General features: G+C 39.4%; 1 protein-coding gene across 6 annotated transcripts in view; it reads left to right on the top strand.

Annotated features, from left to right (window-relative positions):
• The window catches only part of HP1BP3 (heterochromatin protein 1 binding protein 3), a 38,869-nt gene extending 23,403 nt beyond the window's left edge, over window positions 1-15,466 (top strand). For 5 of the 6 annotated variants that reach the window (XM_039229115.1, XM_039229111.1, XM_039229114.1 and 2 more), the window contains 5 exons: window positions 5,053-5,143; window positions 9,887-10,046; window positions 11,361-11,472; window positions 13,130-13,243; window positions 13,672-15,466. In XM_039229115.1, coding sequence (XP_039085046.1) covers window positions 5,053-5,143; window positions 9,887-10,046; window positions 11,361-11,472; window positions 13,130-13,243; window positions 13,672-13,966 — 772 coding nt within the window. In that variant the 3' untranslated portion in view covers window positions 13,967-15,466. Of the gene's footprint in view, window positions 1-5,052; window positions 5,144-9,793; window positions 10,047-11,360; window positions 11,473-13,129; window positions 13,244-13,671 lie in introns of those variants that run through there. The other variant, XM_039229117.1, reaches the window with a different exon arrangement.
• Window positions 15,467-19,239: the final 3,773 nt, after the last annotated feature.

Here is a 19,239-nt window from a genome sequence, read left to right as displayed (position 1 = left end):
GGAGAGAAAGAGTCCCATGCAGGCTCTGTGCAGTCAGCCTGATGACACAGGGCTCGATCTCTTGCACCTTGAAATCATGACCTGAGCAGAGATCAAGAATCAGATGCTTATCCAACTGAGCTACTCAAGCATCCCAGTATTTTTTATATAACATGCAAGTTGTCTCCTGTATTTTGATAGCAGTGATTTTTTGCAATTCTGAATTAAAAAGTGGGTATGTTGGATTTACATAGACTTTTGAGGTCACTCTAAGATACCTTTAGGAACTTCCAAGGGTAGTTCTGTCACATGGCATTAGATATCATTGTGTGTGGTGTAACTTCATCATACTCTTTTTTTTTTCTCTCTCTCTCTTCCCACACCAGTATAAGAACATAGCCCACAATTCAGTTGTATGTCCTATACATATCTCTGAACTTTTTAATTTCTTTGGTGACCCCATAGATTCTTAACATTTTCAACTGAGTAATTTCAAATGTCTTGTGATCTTCTTAATTACATTTATGCATTTAAAAAAAATTTTTTTTAATGTTTTATTTATTTCTGAGAGAGAGACCGTGTGAGCAGGGGAGGGTCTTAGAGAGGGAAACACAGAATCTGAAACTGGCTCCAGGTTCCGAGCTGTCAGCACAGAGCCCAATGCGGGGCTCAAACCCACAAACCATGAGATCATGACCTGAGCTGAAGTCGGACGCTCAGCCGACTGAGCCACCCAGGCGCCCCCCATTTATGCATTTCTAACAGACCAGTGGAATGCTCTTATTTATATGCTTGCAATTCAGAATCCTTGCTGCTACCAGTTGCTTTTTTGTTCTTCATCCCTTACTTCTGACCCTCTCTGCACATGGCTTTCATTTGTATATGTCTCAGCATAGACCAACTTTCTCCACAGTTGAATAACATGGCAATCAACAATTACCTGCTTCAGACTAAACTGGTCTGATTATCTAATTAAAAACAAAACTTGTTGGGGCGCCTGGGTGGCTCCGTTGGCTAAGCGTCCAACTCTTGGTTTTGCTCAGGCTATGATCTCACGTCTCTTGAGTTTCAGCCCCACATTGGGCTCCACACTGACAACGCGGAGCCTGCTTGGGATTCTTTCTCCCTCCCTCTCTCTGCTCCTCTCCTGCTCGTGTTCTACCTCTCTCTTTCTTACAGTAAATAAACTTAAAAACAAAAACCGAAACATGTTATAATAATAAAAAGTCCCTTAAATTTGTATAGGGCTTTATAAAACACTTTTGTACATTGTTTTCCATAATTCTCAAAATAGATGTAAAAATACATAGGGGCGCCTGGTTGGCTCAGTCAGTTGAGTGTCCGACTTCAGCTCAAGTCATAATCCATGGTTCATGGGTTCAAGCCCCATGTTGGTTCTGTGCTTACAGCTCAGAGCCTGGAGCCTGCTTCCAATTCTGTCTGCTCCTCCCTTGTTTGCATCCTGTCTCTCTGTCTCTCAAAAATAAACATTAAAAATATGTGTGTGTGTGTGTGTGTGTATTCCTACCTCAATTTTGCTGATAAAAATCTTACTCAGTTACCTGGCTTTTCACTGGTAAAGCCAGAATTTCTTTTTTTTTATTTTTTTTTAAATTTTTATTTTTGAGGGAGTGAAATGTGTGTGTGGTCAGGGGAGAGAGAAAAGGAGACAGAGCATCTGAAGTGGGCTTTGCACTGAGAGTGGAGAGCTCAAAGTGGGGCTTGAACTAATGAGCTTTGAGATCATGACCTAAATTGAAGTCAGACGCCCAACCGACTTAGCCACCCAGGCGCCCCCAGTTTTTCAGTATCATACTTCTTGTTTTTTCCACTGTTCTGGGTTGTCTTATATTGGAAAGTGCAGGCATTGCATAGTGAGTAAGAATGTAGAATCTGGAATCAGACTGCCCAAATTCGTAACTGGTTCTTCCCCTGCCTAACTTGGAAAGATGACTTGACTTTTTTGTGTCACTCAACTTTTCTCTGTAAAATATGGGCAATAATAGTACCTATTACTTGGGTTTGTTGTGTTCTCTGGTTTATTCCACACATATAAAATATTTCGAACAGCACTTGGTATTATAGTGAGTACCAAATGGTGTGATATAGACTATAGAATTTTTCAGAACAGGGAGCCGTGCCTGGAAGTTAACAGTAAGTTCAAGAGATGGGGCATGATTAGGTCTAGAAAGAGTATAGTATTTAGATGTATGGTAGAGTGGCATTCTTAATATTTTAAGTGTTTATTCTTTGAGAGGGAAAACACAAGCGGGGGAGGGGCAGAGAGAGAGGGAGACACAGAACCCGAAGCAGGCTCCAGGCTCAGAGCTGTCGGCACAGGGCCCGACGCGGGGCTCAAACCCACAAACCGTGAGATTGTGACCTGAGCCGAAGTCAGATGCTTAACTGACTGAGCCACCCAGGTGTCCCTAGAGTGACATTCTTCAAGGAGCTTCATGAGAAAATTTCAGAGACAGGAGCTGGCATCCTTTTTTTGGAACTAAAAGGAGCCTGGGTCTGACTGTATCTGGACTAACACGAGTAGGATCAAGTCACGAGAGGCTTTAGAGCCGGGTTGAGGCTTTAGGACCTGACACCTGATCAGCTGATTAACACCATAACGGTGGCTTTTGTAGGTGTATTGACCTGGCTGTGGTTTGCATTTTGAAGACAGACAGCAGCACAGTGCCCAGAAGGGAGGGCATGGTGGCTTGTACTAAGGTTATGGCAGTGATCAAAGAATGGGGCAGTCTGAGAAGTTTTGAAGCAGCTGGTATGCAAGTACGGCTTTACTGGAAGATAGAGGAATGAGTGACAGAATTCTGTGACTTGTAAAAGCCCAGACAAAGTATATGCTGGCGTAAAGATTTCTGAGGAAACAGAAATGTTAGGAAGGGAACCAGTTTTCTTTCTTGGAGCATCTGAACGTCAGTTAAGACGATTCTTCTTATTGGAGTGTCAGTGTTTCACTTTGTGACCTCTGCCCCCGTTGGAAATCAGTCTTCAAGCAGTGTGCCTTATAGAGCAACTAATGGGAAACGTGTTTGACAATTAAGTCACTCCCTCAGTTATGTTCCCAAAGCTCTATATGTGTACTTCAACAGTGATCCTTCTCATCCTTTACAGTGATTATTATATGTTCATCATCTCTTAAGTTCCTTGAGTTTAGTGACCAGACCTATGTGTTTATTCCTGTATAACTATAATAAATACTCAGTAAATGTTTGTGGGATGAGGGACTTCACGTGTGTGTGTGGATATGTGTGTGTTTTGGGTTGTGGCGTAAATGATATTCATCCTAAATGGAATATACTGGCTTAGAAATATTTTCGTTGTGATTTTTCTTTAATTGAGAGTTTCTTCATTTGGAGTGTCAGGGATGTACAAGATTTGATAAGCTAGTTTCTACTCTTTAGCATCCTGTTAGATCATGGCATCCCCTCTATTCTTCCTCACTAAGCATACAGATGTCATACAAACTCTAGTATCAGCTCAACCTGTAATGCTTAGTGGTTAGATCAAAATTTTAAATTTCTTCTCCAAAGAAAAATCTCAAAGTTCAGTGAAGCACCTCAAATGATAGTTTGGCCTCGTTACTCTGTCTCTTAGCAGGCTGCCCTACTGATCTCTGTTCGTCAACGTAACAACTACCCAGTTTCAAGCGACTCACCTCAGATTCTGTTTATTGGGTGCTATTCTAGTAATTCTTGAGAATTAAGACAGAACACACCACCAGACTTTGAGTTTACGATCCACCCTTTCTTCAGATGTCCTGTTGTTGACCTGAATGTAGAGGTCTCCATTTGACTGTCTTGTTCCATACCACAGTCCTTTTTTTAAGCCCGAAGTCAACTTGATTGGTTTGTCCCTGCACCCAAAGTCCCCACCCCCACCTCTGAGACTGACTACTCCTTAACAGGACAATCTTGCACTTGTTCCTATGTGTTTTGGGTTTTTTTTAAGTTTTTTAAAAAAAATTTTTAACGTTTATTTATTTTTGAGAGACAGAGAGACAGAGTGTGAGCAGGAGAGGGGCGGAGGGAGAGAAAGACACAGAATCTGAAGCAGGCTCCAGGCTCTGAGCTGTCAGCACAGAGCCCGACGTGGGGCTCGAACTCACAAACCACAAGATCATGACCTGAGCCGAAGTCGGCCACTTAACCAACTGAGCCACCCAGGTGCCCTAAGATTTTTTTTTAAGTTGATTTATTTTGAGAGAAAGCAAGTGGGGTAGAGGCAAAGAGCAAGGGAGAGAGAGAATCTCAAGCAGGCTCAGAACTGTCAGTGCAGAGCCTAATGTGCGGTTCAAACTCACAAATTGTGAGATCATGACCTGAGCTGAAACAAGAGTCAGATGCTCAACTGACTGAGCTACCCAGAAGATTTTATTTTGAGGTAATCCCCACCTTGCATAGGGCTAGAACTCACAGCCCCAAGATCAAGAGTTACATACTCCACCAACTTAGCCAGCCAGGCACCCCTCTTACTTAATTACTCTCCTGCCATTTGGTTTTGATGACCTAGTGTCGTTTGTTTGTGTTTTGTTTCTTTTAAACTGTAACCCTCTTCAGACAGACACTATGTTAAGAACAGCCTATTTTCTTTCCCAGGGAATTATATTAGGCTAACTCCAGTCATGGGTTTATAAAAAATGACTTGTTTTTTGTTAATGTGTTACATACTTTTTAAAATACAGTTATTTAGAAATTTTTTCCTCCAAGAATTCCAGAGTTGGGTGAGACTTTAAACATACTCATGCTTTGCTTGATTACACAGTTTGGTTGTGGTGGTAGAATAAGTGGAAGGTGTTTGGAGTGCCCTGGAGGTTTGGAAATTGGTTCTGTATGGGACATGGTTTATGTCCCTGGATAATGACTTAACTGCTTTGCTTGAAGAAAAAAGAATGCCACTTGTTAAGGGAGACAAAATGTTATTTATCATTGTCCATTTTAACAAACTACTACATATAATAGGAATCGGAACTTTAGTGCAGGGGAAAACCCTGGATTTGCTTCTTCACATCTTTCCTTCATTGATGTTTATCACTATGTTTTTTATTTGTTTTCTCTGCAGGCCTCAGCTGTTGAAGAATGCTCTGCAGAGAGCAGTAGAGAGAGGCCAGTTAGAACAAATAACTGGCAAAGGTGCTTCTGGGACATTCCAGGTTAGAGGCCAAAAAGGCTTGATTGTAGAGAAGTGGCTCTCAAAAGTTTTGGTTTCAGGACCAATTTATACTCTAAAAATTCTTTGAGGACCCCAGGAGGTTATTTTTATGGGGGTTATACCTGTCAATACTTACCATATTAGAGATTAAAACTGAGGAAAATTTTAAACATTTATTCATTTTTTAAGAAAACATTTTATGTTAGTGTAACAACACTTTTTTTGTGAAAAAATAACTATATTTTTGGAAAATTTACTGTTCATTAAAAATTTGCAAGTCTTTAATGTCTTGCTTAAGAGAAGACAGCTGGGATCTGTCTTAACAGATATTTCAACATATTTGGGGTTCCATCTTTGAAGAAAATTCACCTTACACACAGTTCGAAAAGTATGGAGTATTTTAAGATAATCTTCAAATAATTGTAGGTATTATTCTTTGATACTATACCAAAACTCAACAAATGGTAATTTTTTAAGTAGCTTTATTGAGGTATGACTTATGTACCGTAAAATATACTCATTTTAAGTTACAATTTATTAATCAGTGATTTTTAGTAAGTTTACAGAGTTGTATAACCATCACTACAATCCAGTTTTAGAACATTGCATCACAGAGAAAGATCTCTTGTGCCCATTTGCAGTCTCTCCCCATTCTAATCTGTAGCCAACCTACTCGTCCACTTTGTTTTTGTATAGATTTCCCTTTTCTACACGTGTCACGTAGGTGGAGTCATACACTCTGCGGTCTTTTGTGCCTGGCTTTTTTCACGTAGCATAATCTTTTTTGAATTTTATCCATGTTGCAGCATTAATCAGTGCTTTCATTCCTTTTTATTGCCAAATAGTATTCCATTATGCATCTAACACGTTCTGTTTATTTATTCACGAGTTGATGAACGTTGGGTTATTTCCACGCTTTACTCTTACAATTAATATTGCCTATGAACCTTTGCATCCAAATCTTTGTGCAAATAAAACATTTTTATTTCACATGGATATATAACTAGTAGTGTTGACTTGCTAGACAACAAGCTGGACGCTATGGTCAATTTATGTTGTAAGAAACTGCCAGAATGGCTACATCATTTTACATTCCCACCAGCAAAGTATAAGGGTTCCAGTTTCTCCACATCCTTGCAAGCACTTGTTATTGTCTTGTTAAAATCCTCGCCATACTGGTAGGCACAGAATGCTATTTTGTTATGGTTTTGGTTGGCATTTCTCTCATGATTGCGGACATTGACCATCTTTTCTTGTGCTTAATGGACATTTGTTTATCTTTTCTGGTGAAATGTCGATTTAAATTCTTTACCTGTTTTTAAATTTGAGTTATTTGTCTTATTATGGAGATCTAAAAGTTGTGTGACTAGATTCGGGCTCCTCACTAGATACATGATTTGCAAACATTTTCTCCTAATCTGTGGCCTGTGCTTTCACTTTCTTGATGGTATCTTTTGAAGTGCAAAGGTATTTAATTTTGATGAAGTCTAGTTTATCATTTTTTAAAATTGCTTGTGCTGTGGCATATCCAGGAAATCATTGCCTAACTTAGATCACAAGATTCACTCTTACATTATTTTTAAGAGTTTTTAAATACTTTTAGGCTCTGTCCATTTTGAGTTTTATGGCGTGAGGTAAGGCTATAAGTTTGTTCTTGCATGTAGATATCTAATTGTCCTAATACTTTTTATTTATTAATTTATTTAAAAATATTTTTTTAATGTTTGTTTATTTCTGAGAGAGAATGAGCAGGGGAAAGACAGAGAAAGAGAGAGAGAGAGAGAGAGAGAGAATCCAAAACAGGCTCCAGGCTCTAAGCTGTCAGCACAGAGCCAAGTGCAGGGCTCAAACCCAGAAAAGGCGAGATCAAGACCTAGGACAAAGCTGGATGCTTAACTGACTGAGCCACCCAGGCGTCCTGTAAGACTTTTTATTTAAAAGACTATCTGTTCCCCACTGAATTACCTTGACATCTTTATTTAAAAGAAAAAAGAAAAAAACATAAATGTTAAGGATTTATTTCTGGACTCTTGATTTTTCTCCATTGATCCATGTACGAATTCTTATGCCAGGATCACAGTCTTTTTTTTTTTTTTTTTTTTTAATGTTTTATTTATTTTTAGGAGAGAGAGAGAAAGACAGCGTGAGCAGGGGAGGGTCAGAGAGAGAGGGAGTCACAGACTCTGAAACAGGCTCCAGGCTCTGAGCTGGCAGTCAGCACAGAGCCCGACGTGGGGCCCGAACCCATGAACTGCGAGATCATGACCTAAGCGAAAGTCGGACGCTTAACCAACTAAGCCATTCAGGCGCCCCGCCAGGATCACAGTCTTGATGACTATAGCTTTGAAAATTTTGCAGCAAGTTTTCAAATTGGAAAATGTTAAAAAATGTAATTTTTAAAGAATATTGTTTTGACTATTCTTAGTATTGTGTATTTCCCTATGAATTTGAAGATCCATTCATCATTTTTCACAAAAAAGTCAGCTAGGATTTTGGTAGAGATTGCATTGAAGCTATACATCAATTTGGGAAGAATCACTGTTTTTATAACATTGAGTTTTCCAGTTCATGAACACTGACTATCTCTTTGTTTATTTAGATCCTTAACTTCTCTCAGCAGCATTTTGTAGTTTTCGGCATATAGGTCTTACATTTAAGTTTATTCCTAAGTATTTTATTCTTTTCCACGTTATGGTAGATGGAAATATTTTCAAGAAATATGGTCAAGAAATATTTCACGAAATATGTTCATTGCTGACGCATAGAAATACAGTTGATTTGTCTGTTGATCTTCTATCCGGCAGCCTTGCTGAACCCATTTACTGGTTCTAGGAGTTTTTTCTGTAAGTTCCTTAGGATTTTTGTGGATTCCCTAGAATTTTCTACATACACAGTTAGGTCATTTGCAGATAAAGTCCATTTTGCTTCTGCCTTTCTCATTTGGATATTTTGTTTTGTTTTTTCTTGCCTAATTGTACTAGATCAAAGCTCTAGTACAGTGCTGGGCGCAGGCCTCCTTGTCGTGTTCCCCTTAATGAGGGGGGACATCAGGTCTTCGACCGTTAAGTTAGCTGTAGGGCATTCATGGATGCCTGTTACCGGGTTGAGAAAAGTTTCCTCAGTTACTAGTTTCTTAGGTGTTTTCATTATGAATGGCTTTTGGGTTTGCTACATGATTTTTCTGGGTTTCTTGAGATGATCATGTGATCTCTGTCCTTTATTCTGTTAATATGGTATATTACATTAATTGATTCCGTGGTTATTCCATAAAGGTTAGTTGCCATATGGAACCTAAAACTATATGTATGAACCTCTTGTACTCTGTTACCTTAAAGTCTTTGTGTCTGTCTTGAACTTTGAGCGGATCTTTTAACCATGCATAGTTTTAACACATGGCCATTTGGAAAATAGTGGTTCAATGAATTACGCAGATAATTAAAATGTTATCACATTTCATCAAACAGTAACAAAAGTAACAGTAATATTCCCCATCAATCTTATTAGAACAATATTTAAGTACTAGGAAATTATTAAGCACGCCGTGGTATATATCAATGTCCCATGATATAAGTTTTTTCTTAAAAAGTTGCATTTTATGCTTGGCAACAAACACTGTTAGTTTTCCTTGAAGGGAGAGGCTCATTTAATACATTTTCAAGAAAATGTCTACCAGATGCCCAAGTCTAAATAATAAATAACCACAGTTTATCTGTTAGTCATTCCTTCAAGTAAGAAGGGGTGTCCCATGAAAAATGAAGCTAGTTCAGCTTACAGCTCCGTCACAGGGGTGCTTCTCCTTGAGACTGCCGTCGTATATCCATATATAGTTGACATGTTTAATGTGTTCCTCCCATTTCATCCCATAAAATAACAAAAAGACATGCACTGCAGTTGAGACTTAATAGTTTTTACTACATCAAGGACTTTCTTAAGTGAAATTGGCTTTTTTTCTTTTTTTAGACAAGTACATAGCAGTAAAGAATACAGTAACTACTGGTACATTTTTGTGTCTCTGCCTTGATTTATGGTAAGGCAGCAGCAGTTTTACCCACCATTGCTTTTCCACCATCAGTGCAAATGTCACCACAGTGAAAAAGGCAAATCACACCTTAGTATTATTATGAAAATAGTTTTGACCTTGCAGATCCTCTGAAAGAGTCCCAGGAACCCCAATGGGTTTGTGGACCACTCTTTGAGAATCTCTGTTTTAGATTCTTATACCGGAGTTTGTCCTTTTACTCTTTTTGCTTGTTGGTGCTGATCTTTGTTCCCCATCCTTTTGTCCTTAGAATATGTTAATTTTCTGTTGTATAATATCCTAAATATTAAAACTTTTCCTTTGCTATTTTCCTTACAGGATTAGAAAGGTTATTTATTATTTTTATAACTCCTCCATTTTTCAGATTGAGACAAAGGAAGTATTCTCAAAAGTGTCTTAATTATTAGGGCACAACAAGTTAACCTGCTTATTGGGGTACAGCTGTCACTCTGAGTTAGGGTAGCTGTTGCTGTGTGAGGTTGGATGGAGGGGTTAATGAGAAAATACCCATAGGAGGGTTGGGACTCCTCAGTTAGATTTAATATCTGATGAGCGGGAATAGAAAGTCCCTAACCTGACAATTTATTGTAAAACATATCTGTGCTAATGCAGGAACTCCGACCCACCTGGTGCAGAGGAGTCTTGTCTTGACCTGCTTTGGGAGAGTGTTGTCTTGATGCTTTTCTCTTCCTCCTTGGAAAACAGCTGAAGAAATCAGGGGAGAAGCCCCTGCTTGGTGGAAGCCTGATGGAATATGCAATCTTGTCTGCCATCGCTGCCATGAATGAGCCGAAGACCTGCTCCACCACTGCTCTGAAGAAGTATGTCCTGGAGAACCACCCAGGGACCAATTCTAACTATCAAAGTAAGACTCCGAGCTGTGTGCATTTAACTGGGGTCGCGGGGATTGTCTTGTGAACAGTTCTGGAGATCATGCCATTACAAAGCCTTAACTACTGACTGAAAACCAAGAGGGAACAGCAACTCTACAAATTTATTATTTAGAAAAAGAAAAACACGTAATCAAGGCTTATCCTTAAATTAAAATGTCCACTAAAGATCAGTATTTGATTTTAGTTTGCTATAAAGATTTTTTTCGTATTTCTTGATATTGTAATTTAGATAAATCTCTTGGTTCAGAATACCTCTTAAGTACAGTGCCTTTCTGAATGTTTACCAAAACATCTAATTTCCCTTTGAAGCCAAGCCAGTGTTTTAAAATACTACTTACTTTATTTCTTGTTGCCTTAAGCCCTATAACAGAAAATACTTTTTTCAGTAAAGTATATTTACCCTCTCAGGTGGTGATTTGAGATTAACAGCGTGGCCTTATCAGCACTGTCATACAGATTAATGAGGCTGTATATTTTCTCAGTGAACTACTAGAATAGGCATAGCGGTATAGGGTAGGGAATATGGAAAATAAGTTTCAAAACGCAAACTGGGCTGTATTCTTTTAATTAAAAGTAATTTTGAAGTCTGAATATTGACTTTTAACCTACGCAGTATGAATTTTTTAATCTTCTGGAGGAATGCTTTTCTTTTTTTAACGTTCATTTATCTTTGAGAGAGCATGTGCATACACCCATGTGCAGCGGAGGGGCAGAGGAGTGGAGAGAGAATCCCAAGCAGGCTCTGTGGACAGCGCAGAGCCCCATAGTCTTCAGAGCCCGACGTGGGGCTCAAACTCACAGGCCATAAGATCATGACCTGAGCCAAAATCAAGGGTTGGATGCTCAACCAGTTGAGCCATCCATCAGGTGCCCTTGGTTTTGTTCTTTATAGATATTCTCCTGAATGATTTCTTAGTACATATAGGTATGCAGTAGATGTTTGAATGACTGGAAATGAGAGGGTTAGTTTTAGGTTGTCTGTTAATCATTTTTGTGCCACTGTAGGGCAGGTCACTCACCACTCTGCTCCTGTTGTGCTTTCTTTGAAATGAGGAACTTGACTTAATGGCCTCTAAAGTCTCAGTCTCTTGCCATGACAATTTAACTCTTTTCAAATTTATGGGCACTTAATTGTTAAGTTAATTAGTAATCCCTTTGACCACAAAGAATTCACTTAGCACATGTCACCTGCTGTCTGACAACATGTAAATTGATGCGTAAGTGATTGTGGTTGAGGGAATTATAAAACTGAATCACTTTCTTCTTTTCTGGATTTTTTTGTTCAGTGCATTTGTTGAAGAAGACTCTGCAGAAATGTGAAAAGAATGGGTGGATGGAACAGATCTCTGGCAAAGGGTTCAGTGGCACCTTCCAGCTCTGTTTTCCCTATTACCCCAGGTAAGCAGCTAGCCCATAATGTGAAGTGTTGGTCATTATAAATTTAAAATTGTATTGTTTTAGAGCAAAAACTTTTCGTGTTACAACAGGGGAATCTTGGCTGTCCTTCTAGATCTTATTAGCCATCCGTTCCTTAAAATCAAGCATTGAGTTCTTGGAGATCATTGGCCACTTATTTTTATGTTCATTCTTTATTAAGTAAATGATAATGACAAGATTATTAGAGGATTATGTGTGTTTTCACGGACCGTCACTCAAGGAGGGAGAGCATTGGCTGCTTCCATAATCCTAATCTGCCTTCTCCATACTATAGAGACAGGGTTGTTTCCTTGAAAACCTCTTTTATCTATACTTTATTTATGCAACAAACCAAAAACTGTATTGAGCACTTCTAGGGGCCAAGCACTGCTCTGTGCACCCATGCACACCATGCCTTCTTATACTCTGATTTCTAGTAAAGTGCCATGACATGTACCAACCACTAAAGCCCTACGTTAGCAAGAGTATAGTGTATGTCTTATATTGTACCTTGTGCACAAGCCTGAGTTACTTGGCTGACTGCATATTATTTGAATTTTTCAAATACTAAATTTCTTAAAGTCATGTACATAAAATGTTATAATTTAGGGACTTATTAATCAATGGAATCAATATTTCTATCAGTAAGGGCAAATAAAATCAGAAAATCCTTGCCGAATTTCTCTAAAACTTTGAGGAGATTCAGCCTTTATAATATTCTGAGGACTTTTGCCAGTATCATGAAGCCAAAAAAAAAAAAAAATGTACACCTGCTGTGCAAACTGTTTGCTACCTTGTAGACAGACCACAGTCACTGCTGTTTATTCAGTGACTGATACAGTGCTAAACACACATAATAATTAATTGCCTACTAAGTAAATGATTAAGAATCCCATTTTATTGGGGCACCTGAGTGGCTTAGTGAGTTAAGCATCAGACTCTTGATTTTGGTGCATGCCTTGATATCACAGTCATGAAATCAAGCCCCATGTTGGGACTCTGCACTAGGTGTGGAGCTTGCTTAAGATTCTCTCCCTCCCTATGCCTTTGCCCCTCCCTCCTTCACACATTGCTCTGTCTCTCTCTCTCTCTCTCTCTCTCTCTCTCTCTCTCTCTCTCTCTCTCTCAAAAGATTAAAAGGGGTGCTTGGGTGGCTCCCTCAGTTGAGCTTCTGACGTCAGGTCATGATCTCATGGTTCATGGGTTCAAGCCTCACGTCGGGCTCTGTGCTGACATCTCAGAGCCTGAAGCCTGCTTTGGATTCTGTGTCTCCCTTTCTCTCTGCCCCTCCCCTGCTTGCATTCTGTCTCTCTCTCAAAAATGAATAAACATTAAAAAAAAAATTTAACTTGAAATATAAAAACAGATGAAAAGGAATCAGTTTTTTTAAATGGCAGGAGGAAGGGAATGAGGTATGGTTCTGGACTTTTATAGATTTATTATAACTGAGTGTGTGTTCAAAACAGGTTAAACTGTAACCTGATACTTGTAACATAGCATTTGGGGAGGCCAGGAAGAAGTGGACTGTCCAGGAAAGAGCATCTAGGTTCACTTTTTTCCCTTGTCCTGAATGTCCTATATGGGACTTCTCTTTTACATAATTTTACCTAATTTTTCTTTTCTTTTTTTCTTTAAATAGCCCAGGAGTTCTATTTCCAAAGAAAGAGCTAGATGATTCAAGAGATGAGGATGAAGATGAGGATGACTCTTCAGAAGAAGACTCTGATGATGAAGAGCCACCACCTAAGAGAAGGTATGGATGTGTGGGAAACCTTTCTTAACAGCTCAGGATCCCTCTCGGAAAGCTCTTTGTGTAACATTTGAATTTGTCTTATTGGAAATTCAGGGGCTTCGAACTTAGGAAGCACTGTGAATATGTGTAATTTACTGTTTGGTCAAATCTTTATGTGTATCTGTAGTTTGTTGGTAATATTCAAAGAAAAATAATTGCATATTTTTGTAGAAAAGACATCACATATTATGTACAGACTTCCATGAAGTGTTTGAATTTTTATGCAATTTTAGTTAAGACTCTAGTTAAAAAAAAAAATAACCACATTCCTATCCTTTACATAGGTGACTTCTATCTACCGTGTGTCTTTTTTGGCAAAGTATCTGGTCATCCTGGCAAAGTGAATCTCTTGAGTACTAAGTGGTCACCTTTGCTCTTTGTTCTCACAGGTTGCAGAAGAAAACCCCAGCCAAGTCATCCGTGAAGGCCGCACCTATGAAGCAGAGAGGGTCGAAGCCTGCTCCCAAAGTCCCAGCTGCCCAGCGAGGGAAAGCTAGGCCCCTGTCTAAGAAAGCCCCTCCTAAGGCCAAAACTCCTGCCAAGAAAGCCAGACCCTCATCCTCAGTCATCAAGAAACCTAGTGGTGGCTCTTCAAAAAAGCCTGCAGCCAGTGTGAGAAAGGAAGTGAAATTGCCCAGCAAGGGCAAAGCCAACATGAAGAAATCTTTCAAAGCAAAAAAGTAAATTTTATAGGGATAAAAGGGTATCATGATAAAATTCAGAATCTTATTTTCTAAGGTCAGTGTGCATTTGTTTTAGTTTTGATGCTTTTAAAATTACATTTTTTTCCTTCCCTATGAACTTTGTGGGGAGGCAATATAAATAAACCAATTTAGGCATTTGTTAGCTTTAGGTGCTGTTCTTGGTGCCTGCCCCTTCCCGCAGTCATTTTAATTTCTGTGATAACTCTGGATTTTCCTGAACTGTATGACCTATACTTGCCATTTTTTCTCCCTCTACCCCAACCCTTTTTTTTTAGGGTCCGCTTTGGCCTTTTTTTTTTTTTTTTCTTTCTTTCTTCCAGCTTTATGTAAACACTTGCAAAGATTTTTATATTTGTAGAAAACATCAAGAATAGGATGCTGGTCAGGTGCTGGAAGTGAAAAAAAAAAAGGCAGTATATATAGCACTGACTGAATTGAAAGCCTTCTGCCTGGAGACTTCAGTTTTAGCTATAATAATTAATCTTATTTATAAAACCACTCCACTAACCCTTTCTCTCCAACGATAAAAACACAGAGACATCTTAGCTTTGAGAGTAAGCCAAAAAAGTCATGACTTCATTAGATTCTGCAGACCTATGACTCCTTTGGGCCACTTTTCACATTGGCCAATTTCCAGGTGTTTTTCGCTAGCCCAGGGCATTGCGCTCCCTCCACCACAAGCACAAATTCCCTCCACCACTTGGTTTTTGACTGAAGAGGAAATAGAGGAATATATTGAATTTGTGATTTCTGGTGTCACCTGTGTTACCAAAAACCAAAACATATAAAATCTTGGTCAAATGTTTAAATATATTTTTTAATATTTGGAGCATGAGTTGTCATTTCCTGTTTGCCTTTTTTATAAGGAAATGTTGGAGAGTCACATCATTACTAATATAGAAATATTAAGTGGAAAAACATACAATTTGCTAAAATAAACTAAATTCCGGATTCATCTGTGGGTTTTTCTCCCCTCCTTTCTTTCCACAGCACTTTTGATATCAAGCAAGTGGCTTCCTTTTTTGAGATATTTACATAAAAACAAATGAAGCCCGACTACCTAACCCTTTCTCATTTGTATTTGTTTTCGTTTTGTGAAGTTGTGTTAAATAGTACTAGCTTTCTACTTGAGAAATACTGATTTCCGGTTATCATTTATCCTCCCTGTGGCACTTGACATTTTAATTGTCTTAAACTTTTTGGTGTACACCTTCTGGCCCCTTGAGCGCTGCCAGAAGCAAAAGACGTTTGTTTCCTTCATTCCACTTGCGTTGTCTCCTGGGATCCCATCTGCAGCCTAGAGTGTGGCTGGAAATGGACTTGAGAAGATCGGCTTGAGAGTAGATCCATAATCATGTGTGGATCCCATCATGAACTCATTGGAATTTGTGTTGCATGTAAGGCAATCTTTCCTGTTGTAAATCTTCCTTTTTTTATGTACATATATTTTGAAAAATATGAATAAACATGAAATTTTAAAGCTGCTGAACTGTAGCTTATATTTAAAAGCTTCTAGGATACCCTTAAAAGTAGCTAAGTGTTGCATTCAGCTGAGTCTTTTCTACTCCTTGGAATAGCTGCCGTCCGTTTTCCTTTTTATTTATTTATTTTAATTTTTTTAATGTTTATCATTGAGAGAGGGAGACACAGAATCTGAAGCAGGCTCCAGGCTCCAATCTGTCAATGCACAAGGTAGGGCTCGAACCCACGAACCATGAGGTCATGACCTGAGCTGAAGTCCGAAGCTTAACCGACTGAGCCACCCAGGTGCCCCTCTGTTTTCCTTTTTAAATACAAACTCCAGTTAATTTGCTTTTGAATTCTTCATCTGGATGGTAAATGATGTTTCTAGATATATTGAACCTGATTACTTAATGAATAAGAGGTTTAAAAAAATCATTTTGCATTTTATTGAGGTCTTTGTTTTCAAGATTGTAGATTGCTAATGTTCAGCTATGTCCTTAGACTAGGAAAAAAAAAAATACAGTCCTACAAAAGGGTTGATACACCCTATAGACCTGATCTTAGAAAGTATTTCTAATTTCTCTTATGCTATTTGGCAGGTAATAATTCTTAATTTCTTAGACCTGTGCTAAGAATTCACTACTCTTCTGGAATCAAAAGTTGGAGGATTTGGGTTGGTTTCTTTGTTTTATGATCCCACTTTTAAAAAGATACTTTGAATAGTCACCTGGTGGTTATATTGTCCAGCAGGTGCTCCAATTTAGGGTAAGAAGTTTATGAGATCATTGGGGGTCCTTTCCCACTCTGCCATTCTGTAGTGAGCAATGTCATAACTTGGTCATGTCATGACGAAGTTCAGGTAAGGACAAAACTGTCCTTGCTTCAGCATCTTGTAAAGGGAGATGACAAGAGGGCCGCTCCATCTTCAGAGAAAACCCCTGTCATGAGAGACGGACAGGCACCTTACTTCTGTTGAGATAAGGAAATGTTTGGTTTTTCCTCCCTTCCAGGCATTCTAAAGGAGTAGAATACATAAATTTAACTTCCATGTTACAGAAGGAAAAACCGCGAACTCCAGAGGTAATTCTGCATGGATCAGTGGCCTCAGGACTCTGCTGGTGACCTACTAAACTCAGTTATAGTGTTTCACGTACTTTTTTTTTTATGTTTTATTTCTTTCTGAGAGAGAGAGAGAGAGAACATGAGCAGGGGAGGGTCAGAGAGAGAGGGAGACACAGAATCCGAAACAGGCTTCAGGCTCTGAGCTGGCAGCACAGAGCCCGACGCGGGGCTGGAACCCACGAACCATGAGATCATGACCTGAGCCGAAGTCGGACGCTTAACCAACTGAGCCCCCCAGGCGTCCCTCACAAACTCTTCAACCACCTACAAACTACCTTTGATAAATGGATCTCTGAAAGTACTGGGAGAGAGATTGTCAGCTTCTTAACCTACCTGGGAAAGAAGAGCTTCTGTTGCAAAAAAAAAAAAAAAAAACCTTTTCTTGGTGTTAGAATAAAAGCATTCAATACAGATTATAATCATCCACATGGTCTTAATTAAAAGGAAGTCTGATCCATTATAAAGCTTAGAAAACAAATTATGTTTTAATCATGTCTATCGGGTATAATTAACCAGAAAATTACCTGAAAGCAAGAACTAGGTAATGTGCCAATACCTTAAACATTCTTTCCATCATTCTTCTTACAAAAGTTTGTCAGCCCTAGTTTAGGTTTGCTAACCTATTTTTTTGTACCTACTTTAAAGAACCTATTCTTGCCCAGGCTGTGATAGTCTTGCCATCCTGTGGCAGAGTGGGAGAAAGAGCTTAAGCCAGCCATATGCATGAACTGCTGTATTTAGCCAACTAAGAAGAGCTTTAAAAGTTTAGGATTGTAGTGGAGATTTCTCATCTTTGGAACCTGCAAAATGATATTAGTTTATTTCTCTTTGGGTTAAGCAAAAATCCTAATTGTGTTCATGACGGGAATTCTTAATTAGAAAAAGATCATTAATAAGCTCTTCCCCTAGAGGTTCTGATTGACGTTACTTCCCAGCATGCAGTTCGTTTTGTATTTTCTGGGTAGAACAGATGGTCACTCAGTTCTGCGGAGCTGAAGCTAAAGAGCTCTTGGCTTAGGAACTGCTTGACGGACTGTGCTTAGAAGCCAGGAGAGATGGCTAAACGGTGTCCCTCAGCTGCATGGCATTTGCCTTTTCTAAGAAACTAATCTCTTAACATTTTTTTTCTTTGTTAAATCCTTCTGTCATTTTCCACAGATTCGTCACTGTTTTTTTGCTGGAGAAACTTTCAACCTTTGATTATTTAAGTTTATTAGCTTAGTCTGAACCGTTCCTAGTTTTGTCAACAACCAGTATGTGAAAGGAGGCTTCAAAAGGTACCTTCCCTAATCATTTTCCTCAAAAACTGCGATTCTCTTTCTCTTGATACTGTATATAAGTGTGTAATTAACACTACTTGCTATTAAATCTTGGTTTAACAAAGAGACCTTTCTCTGATGCCTTGAGTGTTCACTAAAGTGTAGTTACAAATTTGACTTGTTAATATAAATAATAATAGTGACAATAAAGCCAACACTAATTGAGCTCCTTCTACAAGTCAGGCTCTGTACATACATTATATCATTGAATCCTTGCCACCTTATGAGATGGTCATTGCTTATTAGGCCCATTGCTTATTATGCCCACTTTACAGAAGGGAAAACTAAGGCACAGTGTGACTCAGAAACTTGCCCCAGGTCATAGCCAGAATTAAACCCAGACTCTGAATGCAGAGCCCTCTCTAGCTGCTCTGCTCGGTTTTCTCCCCTTGGCAATTCTTCAAGTTTCTAAGTTCCCTCATCCCACAGCCCGGTGACTCTGTTCTGCTCATGGAAAACAAAGGGCTTGAGAGTGGAGAGGATTTGGAAATGAGATGAAACTGTCACGTTTGCTTCTAGGAGTCACTGTGGCTTTTGTTTTAACAGGTTCGGTAAGAACCATCACAGTCCGGTCTTGGATCTGTGTCACCCAACCAGTAGGAATGTTGTCTAGGCTGACCTAAGTCAGGTTCTGGGTACTGTGCGAGTGCCTGGTCATTCGCACATCCTAGCCTTGGGCTACTTCCGGTTTCCTCGCGGTTTCCTTACTACGGGCAAGTTCGTTCAGTTCGCAGGATACTGATGCCTGTGAGAGCTTTTCCTCCAGGAGCTACAGCTTCTATCAGAACTTTGACATTATGAGCTGGAATATTAGTACTCCTCGCTCGCTCTCCTCCTCATTCTGGGAGAGACCTTAGTCATCTGGCCCCCCTGCTATCCTGGGCTGCTTCACCCCCAGTACCAACAGCTTCTCTTCCCTAAAACCCAGAGAGTTGCTCACCCATGTTACTGTTGAAGAATTTCTGCCCTGATGAAATTCTTCTTTACATCAGACCTAAATCCCTTACACTGCCTGTCTGTGTAGCTTAAATCTGCCGAGATAGTATATAAAATAGGAAATTTTCATCAATTCCAAACTGAGATGGTCCCCTGGCTTGGGTGCATCCCTCGGGTCAGTATCCTAACATCTGTAGCTGTGGTGCTTGGAGGCTGCATCACTTACTAGCTGTGGGCCCTTGGCCAAGGCCCTTCACCTCCCTGAGCTTTGGTTTCCTCATGTGTAAAATCAAGGTGTTCAAATCCACCAGAGGTCTAGGCAGCCATCAGCTGCCACTTGGGCCAGAGCTGGCTGTGGGTGAAGACAGGCTACAAAGAAAACTGCCTGCTGCATGTGTTTTGTTTTGTTTTT

This window comes from Hyaena hyaena, unplaced genomic scaffold, assembly GCF_003009895.1.
Source record: "Hyaena hyaena isolate Hyena2069 unplaced genomic scaffold, ASM300989v1 scaffold_35, whole genome shotgun sequence".
Classification (NCBI taxonomy): Eukaryota; Metazoa; Chordata; class Mammalia; order Carnivora; family Hyaenidae; genus Hyaena; species Hyaena hyaena.
The sequence above is the reverse complement of the archived record's forward strand: the minus strand, read 5'-3'. Positions and strand labels throughout refer to the sequence as shown.